This window comes from Maylandia zebra, linkage group LG14, assembly GCF_041146795.1.
Source record: "Maylandia zebra isolate NMK-2024a linkage group LG14, Mzebra_GT3a, whole genome shotgun sequence".
Classification (NCBI taxonomy): Eukaryota; Metazoa; Chordata; class Actinopteri; order Cichliformes; family Cichlidae; genus Maylandia; species Maylandia zebra.
The window spans coordinates 39,887,288-39,907,008 of NC_135180.1; the positions used below are offsets into that span (position 1 = coordinate 39,887,288).

The 19,721-nt window shown below is 45.0% G+C and overlaps 2 protein-coding genes and 1 long non-coding RNA gene across 4 annotated transcripts; all 3 read right to left on the bottom strand.

The window, feature by feature from the left end:
- Window positions 1-342: 342 nt before the first annotated feature.
- On the bottom strand, window positions 343-3,329 carry LOC143421977 (uncharacterized). The gene is made up of 4 exons (XR_013101575.1): window positions 3,003-3,329; window positions 1,196-2,922; window positions 607-1,084; window positions 343-503 (listed from the first exon to the last, which is right to left on the bottom strand). It is a non-coding gene; the product is annotated as an uncharacterized LOC143421977 (long non-coding RNA).
- A 2,594-nt stretch (window positions 3,330-5,923) lies between these two features.
- LOC143412514 (olfactory receptor 6N1-like) lies at window positions 5,924-9,729 on the bottom strand. Of its 2 annotated transcripts, XM_076873530.1 has the most exons (2): window positions 9,615-9,729; window positions 5,924-6,947 (listed from the first exon to the last, which is right to left on the bottom strand). In XM_076873530.1, exon 2 carries the CDS (start codon window positions 6,894-6,896, stop codon window positions 6,048-6,050), a length of 849 nt encoding a protein of 282 aa, XP_076729645.1. In that variant the 5' UTR covers window positions 6,897-6,947; window positions 9,615-9,729; the 3' UTR covers window positions 5,924-6,047. The 2 variants fall into 2 exon arrangements, with proteins under 2 accessions (XP_076729645.1, XP_076729644.1); XM_076873529.1 differs by lacking the exon at window positions 9,615-9,729 and having other exon boundaries at window positions 5,924-6,989.
- A 588-nt stretch (window positions 9,730-10,317) lies between these two features.
- On the bottom strand, window positions 10,318-15,433 carry LOC101470010 (uncharacterized). The gene is made up of 5 exons (XM_004572589.3): window positions 15,417-15,433; window positions 14,591-14,837; window positions 14,271-14,351; window positions 13,022-13,102; window positions 10,318-12,941 (listed from the first exon to the last, which is right to left on the bottom strand). Exons 2-5 carry the CDS (start codon window positions 14,832-14,834, stop codon window positions 12,037-12,039), a joined length of 1,311 nt encoding a protein of 436 aa, XP_004572646.3. The 5' UTR covers window positions 14,835-14,837; window positions 15,417-15,433; the 3' UTR covers window positions 10,318-12,036.
- Between the last annotated feature and the right edge of the window lie 4,288 nt (window positions 15,434-19,721).

The following is a 19,721-nucleotide window of genomic DNA, read 5'->3' on the forward strand; positions in this document are numbered from 1 at the left end:
CCTCTCCCTTAGAGATAGGGTGAGAAGTTCGGCCATCCGGGAGGGTGGACCCCAGGGTGACAGGTGAACTTGGCAGTGTGAGCCCAATGTAGCACTCGTGACCTTACTGACGAGGGGATGAAGAGTAGCCCTGGAGGGCCCGTTCCGAGATCTGGTTCAGTCTGTTGAGCCTCTCTAATCGCCAACTCGATCTCCCAGGTCACGGCCCCAATAACACACGTGGGAGGAAGAATGGGGGAGTCCTGAGCTGTGTCTTCGGAGGCGGTGAATTGGCATGAGAGAGCGTTGGGCTTGACATTACTGGAACCTGGTAAATCTGGTAAAGAACAGGGCCCACCTGGCTTGCCTGGCGTTGAGTTGTTTAGCCGACCGAATGTACTCCAAGTTCTTGTTGTCAGTCCACGTCACAAATAGCTGGGCAGCGCCCTCCAGCCAGTGATGCCACTCTTCCAGGGCGAGCTTGATGGCCAGTAGTTCTCGATCTCCCACGTCATAGTTTCTCTCTGCGGGGGAGAGGCAGTGAGACAAGTAAGTACATGGATGAAGCTTACCGCCTTGTTGCTGGGAGAGCACCGCCCCACTCCCGCATCTGAGGCGTCCACCTACACGATGAACTGTTGGCTGAGGTTGTGTTGGACGAGGATGGGTGCCCAGGCAAAGCGTTCTTTCAGGTGAGTGAAGGCCTGTTGAGTCGGTTCATCCCAGCAGAAAGGAACCTTGGGTAAAATGAGACGATTCAGTGGCAAGGCAAGTTTACTGTAGTCGCAGATGAAACGTTGGTAGAAGTTTGCAAATCCCAGAAAACTTTGAAGTTGCTTACGGTTAGACGGGGTCAGCCAGTTAACAACTGCTTGAACAGGGTCAGCTTTGAGATTACCTTGTTCGATGACGTAGCCCAGGAAGGAAACAGTAGTGACATGGAACTCACACTTCTCCCCTTTTACGAAGAGATGGTTCTCAAGAGGGGTTGAAGAACTTGCCTGACATGGCGGTGGTGTTCGGTGACAGAGCGGGAGAAGATGAGGATGTCATCCAGGTAGACAAAGAGGTTGATGAAGTCTCAGAGCACGTCGTTCACAAGGGCCTGAAAAACAGCTGGAGCATTGGTGAGACCAAACGGCATAACAAGATATTCAAAATGGCTGAGGTGAGTGTTAAAGGCTGTTTTCCACTCGTCCCCTTCTCTTATTCTTACCAGATGGTGGGCGTTGCACAGGTGCAACTTAATGAAGATGGTGACCCCCTGGAGAAGCTCGAACGCGGAGCTGCTGTATGTGACTCGTTGATGTACTTGTCCATGCTCTCACGCTCAGGCTGAGACAGGCTGGATAAGTGACTGGTCGTGAGTGGTGCGGCCGGTAGAAGGTCAATCCTGCAATCATATGGCCGGTGAGGGGGAAGCGAACGTGCCCTATCCTTACACACTTGCTTAAGGTCATGGTAAATAGGCGGTACGGAGGAGAGGTCTGGCGGCTCGGAGAACGGGAAATTGGTTAGCGGGTCCACGGAAGGTGTGGCGGCCTTTAAGCAGGACATGTGACATTCTTCTCCCCACCTCAGGATACTCTCCTTCTTCCAGTCAATCACAGGGTTATGTTGATGTAGCCAGGGATAACCAAAGACTAGCGGCGTGAGAGGAGCTTTGAACACATACAACTGTATGGCTTCAGAGTTCTTACCAGAGAGAGTCAGGGAAACAGGTTCTGTGATATGAGTGATGTCTGGGAGACGCTAACCACTAAGCTCTGTAACTTGAAGTGAATGCGGCAGAGGCTCCATGCTAAAATTTAACTTAAGCACCAGCAAGGCGTCAATAAAGTTCTGTTCTGCCCCAGAGTCAATCAGAGCCCTAAGAGAATGAGTCTTGAGTTGCACAGTTAATTTTGCTGCAATCATGAGCCGTGGAGGAGACCGTGAACAGGAGCCATCTCCGTGCGTCCCAGAGGCCTCTGGGTAATGTAGTTTCCAGTTCCCTGATGTGCTCGTAGGCGCTCGTCTACCTTCACACAGTGTAATCACATCAGAGAGAGTCTTAAGTACATCCCTCATCATTAGTTCATTTTTCAGTTCATCGCAAACATTATTCAACAGGGTAATCATCAGTGCCGACTGCCCCCACCCGGTTTCTTCAGCCAACGTCCAAAACTCGACCGAGTACTCCGCCATACTCGACTTCCCCTGCTTTATGTTCAACAATCGGTGAGCGGCTGTCTCCGCCCTGGTGCCTTTTTCAAAAACACTTTTAAATTTAACAAGGAAGTCTTGGTACGTGATCTCAGGGTAAGTTCTTAAAACGGCTTGCACCCAGTTTAATGCCTGCCCACGTAGCAGCTGAACAGGCAATTTTGGCTCCATCAGTTTCATAGGTCCTCCGTAACTGTCTGGATTCCATTGTCACCTGGGTCAAAAATCCCGCACACCTGTGAAACTCACCCGAGAAAGACTCTGCCGCGGGTAATGATCGGTCCGCGGAGGAGATAGCTGGTGCAGGCGCCGGAGGTTCGGAAGCCGGTAAATGTGGAGAAGCAGACAGAGGAGGAGTGGATGGGCTCACCAAAGGTATTTGGTGAGCGTAGCCAGTTGCTGGTTAATGTGCCGCAGCATTTATTCGTGGCGTTCCAAGATTGCTTCTGGGGTTGAGTCCGCTGAGTCCATGCTGGCTGGATCGTTATTGTTACGGTTGTATGTAGAGGACTCACTTGCAGGACTCCAGGATCAGATTCACACGAGAGAGTTGTATTTACAAGTCCACCAAGTGTATATACAAAAAGGTGCAGGGGAGTGCTTTGTACAACAGAGTGAGGGACGGGGCTCCAGGGAAATCCAAGGGGAAGGCACGCGTTCTCCAAACAATCCACACACAGCAGGATCTCACTCCAACACTCGCCACTCGAGAATCACACGGGGAAGAATCCAGGAAGTCTGTAGACAGCGAGATGTGGTTAAATACAAAGTACAAAGAAACACTTAACTGAACTTGCTGTGGCTTGACTTTCACTAACGCGTGGCAGACAATGATCCAGCGAAGAACAGCAGTCACCTCCTGGCTTAAATGCTCATAACCTTGATTAGGCTCAGGTGTCTCCTTTCTCTGAGGGCGTGGGCCGAGGGCATGAATCTGTCCCACCAACAGAAAGAGAATGGAAGTGAGAGAGAAAGATAGAAACCGCTGATCAGCGTCCAGACCTGACAAACACAATGCACTGAATCTCTTGAATGTCCAGTATATTCTAATCAGTACAATTTAAGCATTCACTGAACCTACAGTATCTACACCTCTACACAATTATCACATGTAAATATAACAATCATCACTTCCCAACATCACACCAATATAATGAACTGTAACACAAATAATGCTCAGAGGTGAAGGCTCTGACACAAGAAAGTCCCACAATCCCATTTGAACAGGCAGGAAACAAGAATACCTGCATATGTGAGGCAACAGAAAGGACCTAATGCCCCAAAGTTAGGAAAAGTTGACAATTACATGGTCTTCAGTGCCCTCTAGTGGCTAAATAACCCAACTGCGGTGCACAGATCCAACCCGCAACAAAGGCTACCGTGGTAAGTCACATGCCTCTACCAATCTCGACAAATCTCCTAGCATAAACCCCCTGTAATTATTGTCAAAGTACAACCCGTGCTATAAGTAGAAATGGATTCGTAGAACTGGAGGGATTTTGTCTCACATTTGTGCAGGAACGCACACGGCTGGAGATCGCTATTCCCCCGCACTCATGGGTCGTGTCCAAATTCATGGGCTGCATCCTCTTGAGGACCCGGCCTTCGCGGTCAACGTGGGCCGGGTCCTCAGAAGGTCGGGTAGGCCGGAAGTAAACGGCTGGGGAAATTGGACGGTCCAGCCTTCTGATTTGCGTCACCGCTGTCTGGGTGGAGTTTAATAAACTCAGCCGTCTGCTCCTTGCTATCTAAAATATAACAGGACACTGGAGTAAATTCTCGACCGTCTCACACTTCTGTTCAATCAGTTTTCTGTTTGACTTTTATTCAGCTGTGTAAACACCAAGGAAGAACCCACCCGGGGGATTAATAAAGTTTTATTTTATCGAATCTAATAACTTTAATCTCAGCCAAACCGATTTACTCACGAACAAATAAAACACTGAAAAAAGCCCAACAATAACATTTTTAGGTTGTCTAAGTGAGTTATACATCACGTTTAACCTGAGTAGTGAAAGTCCGCGATGATCTGAACATGATGTGCCGGGAGTTGTGCCGTTCTCGGCGGCTCCAGTGACCCTCGAGCTCCCGGCTAGCTATCGAGCTGGTGGGTAACAGACGTCTCCGAAAATGTCGAAGCACTTTTGCAAATATGCGATATCTTGATAAACCAAGCAGATATTTGATGTTTACACAGCTACTTTCTCGCCTGAAAATATGTTAAAAGTTTATTTTGTGACCCAGAAAGATTAGTAAGAGTAATTTTAAAACTTAGTAGCGGCCGCCATCGTTGGAAACTGGAGTTTGGCTGGGCCGCGCTATGAATTCTGGGATATGGTGGGCCACGAAGGACACACCCGACCCATCCTTCAAATTCGGGGAAAATGAGGACGCATTTGTCGGCTGCATTCGGAGGAGTCTACGAATTTGGACAGCCTTCGGCGCGTCGCTGTGACGTAATCGGTCTACAAATGCGGCCTCAGGAGGAAGCAGCCCATGAATTTGGACACGACCATGGAGAAAAACATGCCTAGTGCTCCCAGGACTCGTGATACGGCAGGACCGTCATAAAAGCATGTGAGGTCATCACCGCAGCAAACAGTAAGAACAAAGTGGAACTTATCGGCAGATATTTCCAGTGAGTGCACTTATAACTATGTGACTGAAATAGAAGGAGACTTTTGGACATGAATTTTTTGTTAAATGGGGTGTTCGTAAGTCAGGGTTCCACTTTATATATATAGCCGATCATTAGAGATAGGTTGATCATATTTAAGATCGAAGCATTAATTAATGGCAGGACTTCTTTGAGCAGTTTTGTAGGAATGGGGTCTAAAAGACACGTTGATGGTTTGGAGGAAGTAATTATTGAAGCTAACTCAGAAAGATCAATTGGAGAAAAAGAGTCTAACTTAACATCAATGGTACTAAGAGTAGCTGTAGATAATATTACATCTGTGGGATGATTACTGGTAATTTTTTCTCTAATGATAAAAATGTTATTAGTGAAGAAGTTCATGAAGTCATTACTAGTTAATGTTAAAGGGATGGTTGGCTCAACAGAGCTCTGACTGTTTGTCAGCCTGGCTACAGAGCTGAAGAGAAACCTGGGGTTGTTCTTATTTTCTTCAATCAGTGATGAATAGTAAGATGTTCTGGCTTTGCGGAGGGCTTTCTTATAAAGCAGCAAACTATTTCTCCAGGCTAAATGATGATCCTCTAAATTTGTGACTCTCCAGCTTACGAGTCGTCTGCTTTAGGCTACGTGTCTGAGAATTATACCACGGAGTCAGGTACTTCTGATTTGAGGTTTTCATAGGAGCTACAGTATCCAGAGTTAGTCTGTGTGGTATCACAGTACTGGATACTGAAGAGAAGTTGATGAGCAGCGTTCATACATAAGTGTCGCTGCCCTCTAGTGACGGCAGTATGAAGGGCAGCAGTGACACTAAAAGTGTGTGTGCTGCAGGGTGCCCAACGTGGCTGGGATGGTGCTTTTCATGTGGATTTCATAACATTTTTTCATCCAGTTTCATTGCAGCCGGTGTGAGTACAACGGTTTAAAGGTGGGAAGTAACAAGGAGTTTTAGCATTTACTAGAATCTAACCAATCTTTACACAGATTCCTTTAAACAAATGAAAGGAACAGAGTGATCATTCTTTGACCCTTCGAGCACAGGACACTAAAACAATGAAACATAAACTTTAACTTAAAGTACTAAGAACCAAAAGTGACATTTTAGGATTGGACTTTATTAGTTTTAACTGAATTCTATCCACATATTTTGGTTGACTTGAACAGAAGATTAGAAAATAACTTCATCTTCCTATGTTTTCTTCATGTTTGATTTCATTAACATGGCTTAGTTTTTCCTGAATGTCCCAGTCCGGTGGGTGAACCTGTGGACCATCCTGGACCTGATCTGCTGCAGGTTCAAGCCATAGATGATGGGATTGACGAGGGGTGGGACCACCAGGAACTGAGCAGCTAATGCATTCTGCAGGGCCTTCATTGTACTGCCGCCGCTGTAACGAGAGTACATGGTATCAAACATCAGTGAGGTGGTGAAGACCAGCAGTGTAATGAGGTGTGGCAGACACGTCTGCATGAATTTCCTGCGGTCGGCTTGAGATCTGATGGCAGCTCGTATCAGGTGGACGTACGACACCATGATTAGTGCAGTCTGTGACAGGTGTGAAAATATCAACATGAACGCATAGATATTGTTGAGGGTCGAGTCAGAGCATGACAGTTTGACCACCTCCCAGTTAGTGCAGAATATCTTGGGGATGTGGCGTCCGCAGAGCGGCAGCCTGGCGGTCAGGACGGTGCCCACGGCCGTTTCAAAAACTGAGAAGCACCAGGTGAGCATCAGAAGCTGGGCTACCTTCTGAGCTGTCATCAGCATCCGGTACTGCAGTGGTTTGCAGATGGCGATGTAGCGGTCATACGCCATGACAGTGAGACTGGTACACTCAGAGAAAATATAACTATAAGTGACAAACATCTGCCCCAAACAGGCCGTGTACGTGATGACATAAGAGTTGGTCAGAAGGTCATGAAGCAGCTTTGGGTAGAAACTCGAAGCTCCACAGATCTCATTAAAACAAAGGCTGCACAAGAAGATGTAGATCGGCTCGTGGAGCGTTTTATCCAGGCTGATGGTGATGATGAGGGTCAGGTTTACAGACACGGTGAAGAGGTACGACATCAGAGCGAAGGCAAAGTAGATCTGACGGTTTGTCAGCGAGTCGTTCAGACCCTGAAGCACAAACACAATTTCAAAGTTATTCTCCATCCTGCAACGAGCTGCTAAAGGATCATCAACTCTTCATCATGTCAGAGTTTAAACACAAGCTGCACCGAGTCTGTATTCAGTTCAAAACTATTCTTTAAACAGAGTAACCATAGAAAAACATAAATTCAATCTTAAGGGAGGCAAGGAAAACAAAACTCAATGAATCGCACAGTGAAGGATGGGAACTTGTACTTGTCTCACTTCAGAAAGACTAAACAGAGTTCACATTGAGGAGCTCATCCTGTACAAAAGTGAACCACAGTGACATAAAAGAGATCAACATTTAACCTCCGTTCTTCATGTTTTCTGACATTTTCATTCAGATCTGCTTTAGACGCTTAAAGAAGCTCTTACATAAAGAAAAAAGGCTCGACAAAGAGAAGACATGATCTCAGGTGCCACCTTACCATCAGGCATAGAAACTTAAAGCACATGAGGACCTAATCTCAGTTTTTAATGTTTTCTTTTTCTAATCAAACAAACAAACAAAAAGATCCAGCTGAGGTGGAATACACAATTATCATTTTAACATCTGCAGAAAAAACTTATTTAATTGCTGTGATTTCAAAGGGAAAAAAACTACTTTTAATCCTATGAGTAATTTATATACAAAGTTCTTTCTATTTCAACTGTCGGGTTGCAAAACAGGGAATCAGCAATTAAAACTGCACACAGCATTTCTGTCTTTACCTCTCAACATAAAAAGTCATTAATTAAGACAATCAACAGTAAACAGATGAGTTTCTTTAAACATCATAAGCTTGCAGCATGAGGAAAAGAAGCACTTTACATCTGTGCAATGAAGCTGGACTCAGCAACTCATTTAATAAACAGCAGAAACCGTCTGAGGCTCTGTCAGTCTGCTCTCACTGAGGCAGACTCTGTTACACCCTTAACTGTGAAACAGTCAACCTGAGAGTGAGAGTGAGTGAGAAAAACAACTCCAGGTCATCAGCACAGATTCCTCATCAACAAGAGCAAGTCAAATGACAGCAGCAGTCATCCTGTAAGAGGGACAACAAACATCAGCTTCACAGAGCAGTGTGAAGGTGTCTGTGATCCACACGGGAAGCTGCTCTTCTACACCTGACAAAAGGACGGACAGGTGGAGAGAGAAATCTGCTGACGCCACGCCCTCCCCTCATGAACATGCCCAATAATAGAAAAACAGTATTGTTAAATTCTGGGCAGCCAACTGTTCAACTGGGGCCCAAAAACTTTTATAGTAAAAATTAAGTATTTAGAGTTTATTCTTGCAGATTCCAGGAAGGAATCAGTATAAGATTACTAGCAACCACCACAACTGGCTTCATTAAATGTGGACAAGTACTCTGATTCCCTCTCAAATGAAGGAACACCTTACCCTGTCTCTAAGGAAGAGGACAGCCCACAAGTTGCATCACCTGAACCCTGTTGTATGCCAAGAGTGAACAAGACATCAATTCACTGATCCACACCACCAGGATACACAGCAATGACATCGGAAACAAAGAAATTCTTCCTGGCACGGCGTAGGATCTCCACACAATCCTGGTAGTAATGAAGCTTGGCTATGATGGCCCGCGGGTTACCACCCGGCCTTCTCGGGGCCAGACTCCTGTGTGAGCGGTCGACAATAACATCTTTTTCCATACCCAGTGCTTCACGGAGTAGCGCGGATACGGCCGTGGTGGAGCTCGAATCCGGGCCCTCCGGGACCCCTATGATACGGATATTAGATCTCCGCATCCTGCCTTCCATGTCATCGCATTTATCCTTCAGGTCAGATAGCTCCTTCCTCAAAGTCTTCACTGTAGATTGCAAGGTGACCACCTCATCGCTCCACATTGACAGCCCGTCCTCCACTTCTTTCACCGTGGCCTTAACTCCATCCATTTCAGCGCGCGCTGCCGCCATATTGTTAGCAATCTCATTTCTCACTTCTTGCACGTCAGCCCTAATGTTATCAAAATCTTCTTTCAGTGCATTCCTGAGTTCTTCTTTTAATGCCACGCTGATATCGTCTTTGATGGATTGAAGAAGCTCCAATTTCAGGGCATCAGTGTCCACAAGGCGCCTATCGCTCCGCTGAGCCCGTTCCTCAATGGTCGCTGAGCCGGGCGCCGCCCTTGGGCTACCATTGGTATCCTTGCCCGAGGATGTGCCGGGCCTAGCCGCTGTTCCTCCGGTGTACTTGTATTTCCTTAGGTTAGATGCCATTTTGTCTCGAATGAAGCTTTAATACCGTGTATAAAACTGTTAGCTTCCCCTGTGTTATAAAATGAGGCTTCGTAGGTTGAAAAAAAAAAACTATTTCTGAAATTCGGTCAGCGGGAGCCTTCAGAAACACGTCCTACTCCATTGCCGGCTCGCTAGCGCCCCCCCAAATCCACACTTTTAAGCTTAAATTTCAAAACTTACATTAACTACTGATTTTATCTACTGTTCTGATTTTATCTGTTTTGATTTTATATACTGTTTTGTTTGTTTGTTTGTTTGTTTATTTGTTAATTAGTTTGTTTGTTTGTTTGCTTGTTTTAATCAATTTTAAATCATGCTTTTTAATTGTTTTTGTTTCTAATGTCTCTGTAAAGCACTTTGAATCACCTTGTTGTTGAATTGTGCTGTACAAATAAATTTGCCTTGCCTTACCACGGCTACTTTATTCTTCCTCAGTCAAACAGCAGCACTGGTGCGATTGTTTTGCCCCCTGAGCTCCAGGTGTTGTGCCAAAAAGTGATTGTCAGCCAGAAAGTGATTGCCGCTGTAGCGCCCAGATTACTTACAGCTACTTCCGTGCAACTAATATAACCTGCGGTAAGCTGAAGACAGCTTCAACCGCCTGTTTGTTGAAAAATAGTAACGCGACCGCATTTTCTTGTTAGTAACGGTAACGGGGTTGTAATGATAGAAATAGAAATTGGTTAGATTACTAGTAACGCTGTTATTCCCATCACTGATTGTCACTGTGTCAGAGTCGCATCATCACAGACGAACATAATCTGTTGAAAATTAAACACTGCTGTGCAGCCAACAATGCCAACCCTGGCAGTCGATGTTGAACAGAAATGAATGAAGCCTGAACCAACGTGTTGTTGGTGGAAAAATACAAGCAACTTTCTTACTGGGGCAGGCAGCCAGCTGAAGCATCACACATGCTTAACATGTGCTCAGCCTTCAGACACTGTTTCTTCGTGAATGTGAATTAATTTTAGTCGAGGTTTACTTTGTAGAGACACAACAGACAGCTCGGGTGGACTCGTCTGGAGTCCAGCTCTGACATCTGACATTGTTCTTGTTGAATGTGCAGTTAGTTTTCATTCAGACATGAAATGACAGATTCCTTTCTTTCTTATTTTAATAGAGGATTTTTAAATTTAACAACACACAAGTATTCATACAGAGGACAATCACAAACCAAAACCCACAACATCTCTAATATTTGATTTTTATTTCAGCGTGAACTAGAATCACCCCACCTGCTAATGATTTATTTTCTAATGTGGACCACAAGAATGAAGCTCTTGAAACTGTTTTGTTTGAATAGAGATGAAAAGAACAGCGAAACGTTACAGCTGCAGTGACCGTCAGCATGCTGCATGTGTTTCAGGCACTTCCTGTAGGCAGGGTTGGGGCTCGTTGGCTGCTACATACACTGGATGATATGGCAATGACCCTGTTGCCACTAGGTGGCACTGTGACTGTAACTGAATACTGGCGGGTAGCTGTGCTCAGGCTGGGACTCGCATGCAATGGGGTCAACTGAACAATTTATTATACACAGCAACTTAAAATTTCATATCTAAATATCAAAATTTGCCACAGTTCCCATGACACACCTCCATCACAGCATGAAGAGGTCGGCACATCAGACTCTTCATAGTCTTCTGAAAACTGATCTGTTACAACTCAAGCAGGAGTTTGTTAAAATGTATCTTGATGGACAGAAATATGCAGAGAAATATTTAAATTTTAATTGACTTCCTGTTAAATAAAAGTTCAATTAAGAAAACTTTATTAGCAAAGATGCCAAAATGGAATTCAAAATGGCTGATTTCCTGTTGGGTTTGGATGCGGGAGGCTTTTTTACATGTATGTTCTGAAATTAATGTATTTATTAAATAAACTGTGTTTTATATATTGAGCTCCCAGTTTATTTATTCTTAGCTTTGTGTGAGGAACCTGATGACACCAACACCTGGACCTAATAACACACAGCGATACAAGCTTTTCTTTTAAAAGACTCAACGCCAGTTAGCACTGATCAATAAACTCTGAGAGAGAAACTGTGTAATGTTATCTGAAGACAGCAACATGAGCTCCCAAATCCCCTTAGCTTTCACTTTAACATCTTCAAGTTTTAAGTCAATCATCCTGCAATGCAAGTGTTCCAATATTAAAATACAAGTTTTTTCCTCTGGGAATTTTAAGATCCTGAGCTGTTAATGAGCAGTGCGTCTCACAGAAATCTTTGCATGTGAAGATGCTTCAGAGCTGATGTTTCTGATGCATGACCTGTTGGAAAACAGAGAACAGCTCTGGCTGAGTCATCAGGGCGCGACAGAGATTCGTGTTGTCTCGGTTTTATTGTCTGGAGCAGAGCGGAGCTGTTTTGGGAGACCCTGCCCAGTTGGGTCGGTGTCAGGGGATCATCAGGTAACTCGTTGCCTGTAAATCTCAGAGTTTGGAGCTCACACCAGTTTACAGACAAAGACAGAGAGATAAGAGGGGAGATAAATACTCCAGCGCTACTGAAACCATGGAGGAAACGAGGACACGCCAACAATACAGGATGTTATTACAGCAGAGGCTCGGAGAGAAGCTTCACCATCAGATACCATCTGTAATTTCTAGAAATACAAAGAAAACAGAAAAGCTCCAAAATTAATGAGACCACAACACCACAAGTCACCCTATTGGTCTAAAACATAAGGTTGCTAAAGGATGGTTCACAAAGTGCAAAAACCTGACGGAGCATTTGATGTTCAAGCACGTCGTCTGTGGTTACACTATGTTTGTGTCGGTCTGATTGGTGGGAAATATTTTTGCCTTGTGTAACATGAGTGGAACTTGATCAGGGTTGGGGGGTGCCGCCCCAGGTGTATCCATCATCGGGAACCTTCTTGAGGGGCATGGGGGATCTGAGTAAAGCCAAATCACATGAATCTGGGTGCAGCAAGAAGCCAGAGAAAACACTGCTGGCCTCATTGCTGACATACATGCCGTTGGTTACCATATCCTTCACCTGAATCCACACCCAATCTCCCCTCAGCAGGTGAAGGACAACTGACTGTGAGGTGGTCGCTAACTGGCTGGCCTCTGTGGTTTTAATAACTGGCATGAAGTTACGAAAGAGGCCGATTTTCAGGACTTTGTCAAAGACGGTGACGTGATAGCTGAAGACATAGGTGCCATTGATGGGGGCGATGTAGATGCCGGTGCTGGGGTTGTAATTCTGCTGGATATTGTAGAAAACATAGGAGAAAACCACGGGGGTGTTAGGTGAGGGAAAGCTGGTCGTCAGGCCTGCAGCAAAGGCCGACTGGATGGCGGGCATGCAGGGACCTGGAGGACCCATCATCCCTATGTGCCCCATGTCTCCCTTTATCCCCTGGGGCCCTCTTTGGCCCACGGTGCCCATTGGTCCCACATCACCTTTGACTCCTGTATCTCCTTTTTCGCCTTTATGTCCATTGGCTCCATCTATACATCTGCACTCCCCCTGTGGCCCCAGCTCTCCTTTCTCACCCACAGAGCCAGGAACACCAGGGGGCCCAAACTCTCCCATCTCACCCATGACACCTTTGGGACCCGGCATCCCCGGGGTGCCAGGTAGACCTCTGGATCCTGCAGGGCCTATCAAACCAGTTGGTCCCTGAGTTCCAGGGATGGACTTGCAATTATCAGGACAGACACCATCATCTCCTCTAGGACCCGGATCCCCCTGAAGACCCACAAAACCTTGCTCCCCTTTTTCACCTGCAGACCAAGAAAAATAGGATAAGGAGGTGTTCTGAGGCTCGATGGGTGAAGCACCCGATGACTGCCTCATCACTCACCTTTGAAGCCCTGCAGTCCTCTGAGTCCTGCAGGCCCCTGAGGTCCCCAGTCGCCCTTATCCCCATCATGGCCTTTTTGTCCTAAAGTTTGAACACAAAACAGATGAAGTCAGGTGACTCACACCATGGTAAACATTTAGTTATAGCAAAACAGAAAATCACAAGTAGAGTCCAAGCAGTTTAGGGCACTAAGAAGATAACACACATTTCTTTTTACTACAGCGGCCCCTAGTGGTTAAATGAAGTATTTTTCAGACAAGTTCATAAAGAGAAGACAGTCAATGATGCAGAAACAGGAGCAGCTTCAAACCTTTTATAGTTTCCACTGCTCGTAACAGGAACTGATCATCTATCATCCAATAATTTAACTTCAGCCTCTCACAGCAGCTTTCGGGGCGACTAACACAGTCAGCATGCAGGAATATTTAAGAGCTAAACCAGGAATTTGTGTTTCTTTTTGCTCTCGTGGTAAATGCTATAAAAGATTCAAATTTGAAGTGGTGTTTTTGATTGGCTGTAGGTATTTTGGGAAAAACTGTTCAAATAGATTAAAATAAAGTAAATAATAATAATAATAATGGCTGTTCAGGTGATACAACGTAATAGATAAACAATTAAATGACAGAAGAGTTCCTGATTTTTCATGATCTACTAGAGAAATTATTATTTATATAATAACAGGACAGTGTGGAGAATGAGCTATCAGAACTCTTTCTGGAACATTTATTTATTATAGTTTAAGTCCAAGCAGTCGTGCTAACAGTCATTTACTATGGCCACGTCTTTGTCCTGTAGAAAAACGGACACATACAGTTTAAATTAAACTTATTGTTCCCATATTAAGAAAATTAACATAAATTACAGATTAAATGTGGAGTTAAACTTCTCTAAACTGAGACAAAGGAAAGCTTCTCTTCTCGGGAGCACTGAAACATAATTTAACATAACATAATTTCGTGAGGGATTCTGATTCTGAAATTCAAATTGTCCTGTTTGTGGCTCACAGTGTAAAGTAGTTTGACATTCCTTCACATAAAATGTTTTTTTAAATCCCATTTAGATTTCCAATCATAGGAATGAGATGCTTGGCCAGGTACAAAGATTGCTTTGGTAAAAAGAATCAGTGTCCAATCAGTGAGCCACATCTTGCAAAATTAGTTTTTTTTCTACTTGAGAGAGACTCTTAAAGAAGGAAAAATGGAAATATTGGGACTACTGAGCCTGCTTCACAGCATTCCCCATCAGTAACCTTTGGCTCCTTGGCTGCCCATGAAACCTGGAGGACCTCTGAACCCAGACATGCCTCTTTCCCCAGCACTACCAGGAATACCTGACGGGGAGAGCAACAGACTGATTAACCGACAAAGCAACAATAGCTGCAGTTCATTCACTGTCCAACAGAGGCCGAGGTAAATCATGTTAATTTAAGCATGTGTGCAGACTGATACACAATCTGTAAGCTTCTCATATTCATCATGTTTTTCTTTATTTATTTTCGGTCTGATGGAAATAAAATAATGTAAAAGTGTTCTGTGTGGTCTGTAATGTCATGATATAGATCCAGGTTACCTGGCAGCCCTTCGTCTCCGCAGTTTCCTTTGGGCCCTCTGGTGTTCTGGCACCGAGTGCAGACACAAAACCAGGGGATCTGCTGCTCGGGGACGCTGGACTGAAGGAGCATCTGGCAATAAGCATCCTGGTCACTGACAGCTGCTGGGTCAAAGGTGAGGACAGGGGACTGGGTCCCATTTGTTAACATGACAACCGGAAGGAACATCACCGCCAGCAGGGCATGAAGAAGAAAGGTCACCATGGTCTGCAGAGAAAAAGGAGATGCTTGAACTTCCTCCTGCTGCTGATGTCAGTTTGTGCAGGGCTCTGAAGCTGTGTTAGAGTTTCCTGGAAGGATGTGAGCATTTCATCGGGGAGTTAAAGGACGGTCAGCCAGCGACGGAGGTCAGGAGCTTCCATGAACTCTGGTTAACTCACCGATGAGGGCTTGTACATTTGCCACGAAAATAAAGAATACATCTTCATTTTTATTTGAAAAAACAGTGCCCTGGAGTCCTCGGGTCACTTTTAAAATAAGATTTTATCTTCTGGAAACTTTCTGTCTTTTCAAATCTGTTCAAAGAGGGTTTTATTCAGTACGATCTGCCTAAAATCTGTCCGTGTTATCAAATTATATTATGTCTATATTTAAGTACAATAAACTGTTTTCGTGTTAAATATTATTTAGTTAAGTCTGGTTTTGTGTCATTAATTCGTTTTGAAATGTTACAAACATGCTTTGGTGTCCTGTGTTTGTCGTCTAGTGTTTGAAAATGCATTTTATACAAATTAGTAAAAATAGTCACTCGTTTTTTCCTGGTTTAAAGGTTTTAAAGAAACTCACCTTGTCGTGTTTCTCGCCTTCTGCCTTTTCTCTGAGTTCACCTCTCACAGCAGCTAATAAAACACCTGGACCACGCCCACCCGGTGCCCCACCCACGTGTGTGTGTGTGTGTGTGTGTTAGTCTGCATTTCATGTTTTTGACTGTACTGAAAATGTGACCTCATTGCAGCCTCACAGGTGTCAGATGACAGGGCAGACACACACACACACACACACACACACACACACACACACACACTTACAGTTTGCAGCTGTTTGTGATCAGCAGAATGATGTCAGACCCTCATCTCCTCCTCCTCCTCCTCCTCTTCCTCAGTGGTGCACGACGGTCTCCGCAGCGTGTGCGGTTACAAGTACAGTTTTTACAGGTTGTTACTGAAACATCAAACCAACAACACGAAGGAGAAATATCATTTAAATAAAACACAACATGAGAACAAAATCAGAATAAGTCAGTTAAAGCCAAAAAAGAAAGCTGCTCAGGTGAGTGGAGGAGGCCCTGATAGGCCCAGGTGTAACTATAATCCTCTGATGTACGATCCAGCAGGTTGACTGAAGGTCGTCATCGGATCCCGCACAAACAAACGCTCCATAGGTGGGACCTCATTAAAGCCGCACCCTGGGAATCAGGATGTGGGTCAACTATACAGCAGAGCGGGTGATACACCCACGACGTGATGGCTCAGTTTCAGGACTGGACTCCCCAAAACTCCCAGCTTCACATGCAAGGACAAAGAAAAAAAGGCTACATGGGTGGAAATCGATCCCTCCCGATGGCAAAGGCCTGTATCTGTGCTTCCTGCTGTTTTACTGGCACAGGCCTTATAACATAACACTGTCAATAATTATAATATGACCTCAGAAAAAGGAGAAGTTTTAGGGCCTGAGTGAACTTCCTCTTTTATGGGCAATAAGACGTTTTATACGAAGGAGATAACAACATACAAGATCTATACGTTACAAACCTCCTTGATGCCATGAAAGGCACATTATACAATACAGAAACATGACTGTTAGAAGTTTTAGTTTTCAGGTATCAGAGGTATAATCAGCTAGAGCAACTTTAGGAACTGCTGCCACGAATTGTGGAGCAATGAGTGAAACCCTGAAGGAGGCAGGTAGTCCAAGAAGCAGAAAAGCAGAGAAAGAAGAACTGAAGACGGCGCCGTCCACAGAGAAGTTCCTCCCCCCACCAAACACTAGACGGCGGATAAACGTGCAGACCATCGTGTTCGGTACATGACCAGTTCAGGAGATCTGTACGACGTCCAAACTGCATCCAAATTTTAGATGTCCAACCGTGACACAACATGAAGTTCAACATCTTGGGCAGCTTTGACTGGATCGTCATGTGGACGTCTGTGACAGGTGCAGGAAATTTACATGATTAAAACATTTTTTATTTTAAAAATCCACGTTGTTGTTGTAAATACAGATTATTTATAAACAAACTTGATTTATCACGTGTTAGCCTGTAGATTTATTCACTACATGTGATTTTTTTTGTTATTATCTTACATTTTCCTGTTTTTCTTTAACTGGTTTACTTATTTCAATAAATCAACGTATTTGTTTTTTAATTAGGTTAAAACTGTCATTTATTAAAGTGTGTTATTAAACTGCCCCCAACTGCCTCCCTCTTCCCACTCCATCAAACCCCCCAGGCATGCAGGACCTTGGAGTGCAGGCATGTCACTGAGGTGCAGGAGAGGCCACCTGTTTTAAATGCAGCACGCAGCAAGACCACATATGAACAGGCAGAGAGAGGTATGGGGTCTTCATAACTCCGTTCTCTGTTCGCCATCGGGGGCAGGGGGCTGGGAGGAGTAGTTGGCCATCTGGTCTGGATCCGGGATGCTGGCTTCTTTGCTTGTATATGTGTGCATGAGGGTGGGAATGCGCGTTTGTGTCTGTGTGTGCCTGTTTGTCTGTGTTTATATGTTATGTTTTTGTCTTAGACTCCACCTCTCTGTGAACATCTCCGGCCCTCCAAAGTGTGGAAGCCTATCTCCCCCCATCACACTCCCTGCCAGTGGCTGATGTCCTCAGGCGTCGGTGCGTTGGTGGTTTTTGGTGTCCGGTGTTGGGCCCTCAGGTATGTAACAGCTCATTCCTGGTGGCTGCTTGGAGGGGCCTGGCGCCTGTGACTCGGTCGGGCCCCTTCAGGGCCTGGGGCTCAGTCCTCTCTGGCACAGCTGGCTGCAGGCAGAGCCTGCGGGCATTTCACCCAGCAGCCCCCCGTGGCTTCTGCGCCGTGGCTGCTGGGTGACCCCTCATCTGGAACTGTTCACAGCTCTTTCAAGGAGGGTGGCTTTGCTGGCGCTCTGGTGGTCCTCCGTGGGCTCCCGCACTCTGGACGGCCTCTAGATGTCTGGGGCCTGGATCTCTTCCATGCCTGCTTCATGTCCCTGGGGGCAGGGCTATGACTCCCCACACCTACCGATCTACTATTAGACATTTACATGGAGAAACCTTATGGATACAAGCGCTCTCACACACACAGGTGGACAAAAAGGTATTCACAGACACACACTCTCTTGGCTGGCTGCTGCCTCCAAACATATCATGCATTGTCAGTCTTGTGTGCTGCTCAGTACGATTCAGTATTTATTATTTGCTGTTACCTGTGCTTATGCTAGTTGTTGTAGTTTCCCTACTCTGCTTTTTGCTTGTGTTTTTTTCTCAGCAGGTGGTGAATAAGATTTTCAGTGTCTTTTCTCTTTGTCCCTCTTCTCCTCTAGTTTATTCTTTCTGATTGTAATAATAAAATAAAAATAAATAATAAAGAGTGAATCAACTATGACAATCAAGTATAGGAAAAGGTCCACTTGGGAAAGTAAACCTGTTGGGCATTTTTCTTGGCCTTCAGACAACAGTTTTGATTGCTACAGTGCTGGACAGGGAAGGCATAATAAGAAAAAAATGTTAAACGCACCAGCGTCAAACAGAACGTGGATAAAGTTTGGATCCAAAAAAGAAAATCTTTAAAATGAATCAGAATATTACATTTTAATAGCCTTAACCTCAGAAAACCTGAACCTCCACTCTTTCTTACATCTTCTTCCACCTATCAGTGAAAAGCTGAACTTTCAGTAAAGTTACTGCATTAATGCTCGCTGCAGCATCAGCTGACGCACCGTGACCACAGCCAGAAGAAAGGAAGCGATGGTGGTGTGGCCTGAAAGCATTGTGCAGCAAGCTGCTGTCACACCGAATTACTCAGTGACCAGCAGAAACCACGGTCTCCATGGCTACAAGAACTTTGAAGAGTCACTCTGATTCCACATGAATAAAACATCTGATATATGAACACAAACACTGCCTGCTGCGTCAGCTTTAGGTTTTTCTGGCTAACACTTCTCTGACACTAACGTGAAACATGTTACAGGAAGCTAACGTGGCGCTGGGATCAGTGCCGTCTTGGACCGAGAGTTGACTTTTAGTTATTTCCACAAAAGATGAATTTAAGACTTTGAACAAAGTGAGAGAACTTTTCTGTTGACATAAACCTGCTGATGCTGTAAGAGTTACATCATCACTGTAACAGGTAGATTAAAGGTCACCTGTGCATGTAAACATTTCTGTCCCTGAGGTGTCTCCTCATTAGCCACAGTTTCCTCCAACTCCCTCTGATGCAACTATCTGTGAGTGCTTTTGACCAGAGAGACCAATCAGCCGGAGCGGACCTCAGCTCTGGTCTCAGAGGGCTGAGGACGGTAATGACCCCCCTCAGAGGACCCACCCATGAAGACACACCCTGCAAACTTCATACAGACTTTCTGAAACACTGCTCCAGCTTTTTCCTGATGTTGTAGAATGTGTTGTCCATATTTATGTGGACACCAACTCTGAACATCCACCAGCTCACTGCTGATCCATTTAGTGTTGCACTTTAGCCACATGCTAAGAAACAGAAAATAATATACACATTGAGGCATGAACTCAATTTGTTTGTCTGTGTGTGTGTATGCGACAGTGGGAAGGAAAAACTCCCTTTTAACAGGAAGAAACCTCCGGCAGAACCAGGCTCAGGGAGGGGCGGGGCCATCTGCTGCGATTGGTTGGGGTGAGAGAAGGAAGACAGGATAAAGACATGCTGTGGAAGAGAGACAGAGGTTAATAACAGATATGATTCAATGCAGAGAGGTCTGTTAACACATAGTGAGCGAAGAAGAAACACCCAGTGCATCATGGGAATCCCCCGGCAGCCTACGTCTATTGCAGCATAACTAAGGGAGGATTCAGGGTCACCTGGTCCAGCCCTAACTATATGCTTTAGCAAAAAGGAAAGTTTGAAGCCGAATC

Bases quoted from the DNA above. Each gene is read 5' to 3' on its own strand.
- LOC143412514 (XM_076873529.1), bottom strand. From the start codon at position 6,983: ATGGAGAATAACTTTGAAATTGTGTTTGTGCTTCAGGGTCTGAACGAC.
- LOC101470010 (XM_004572589.3), bottom strand. From the start codon at position 14,834: ATGGTGACCTTTCTTCTTCATGCCCTGCTGGCGGTGATGTTCCTTCCG. The intron at 14,352-14,590 runs GTAACCTGGATC...TCTCCCCGTCAG, and splicing joins CGGAGACGAAGGGCTGCCAG to GTATTCCTGGTAGTGCTGGG. The intron at 12,942-13,021 runs GTGAGTGATGAG...CTTGGTCTGCAG, and splicing joins AGGACTGCAGGGCTTCAAAG to GTGAAAAAGGGGAGCAAGGT.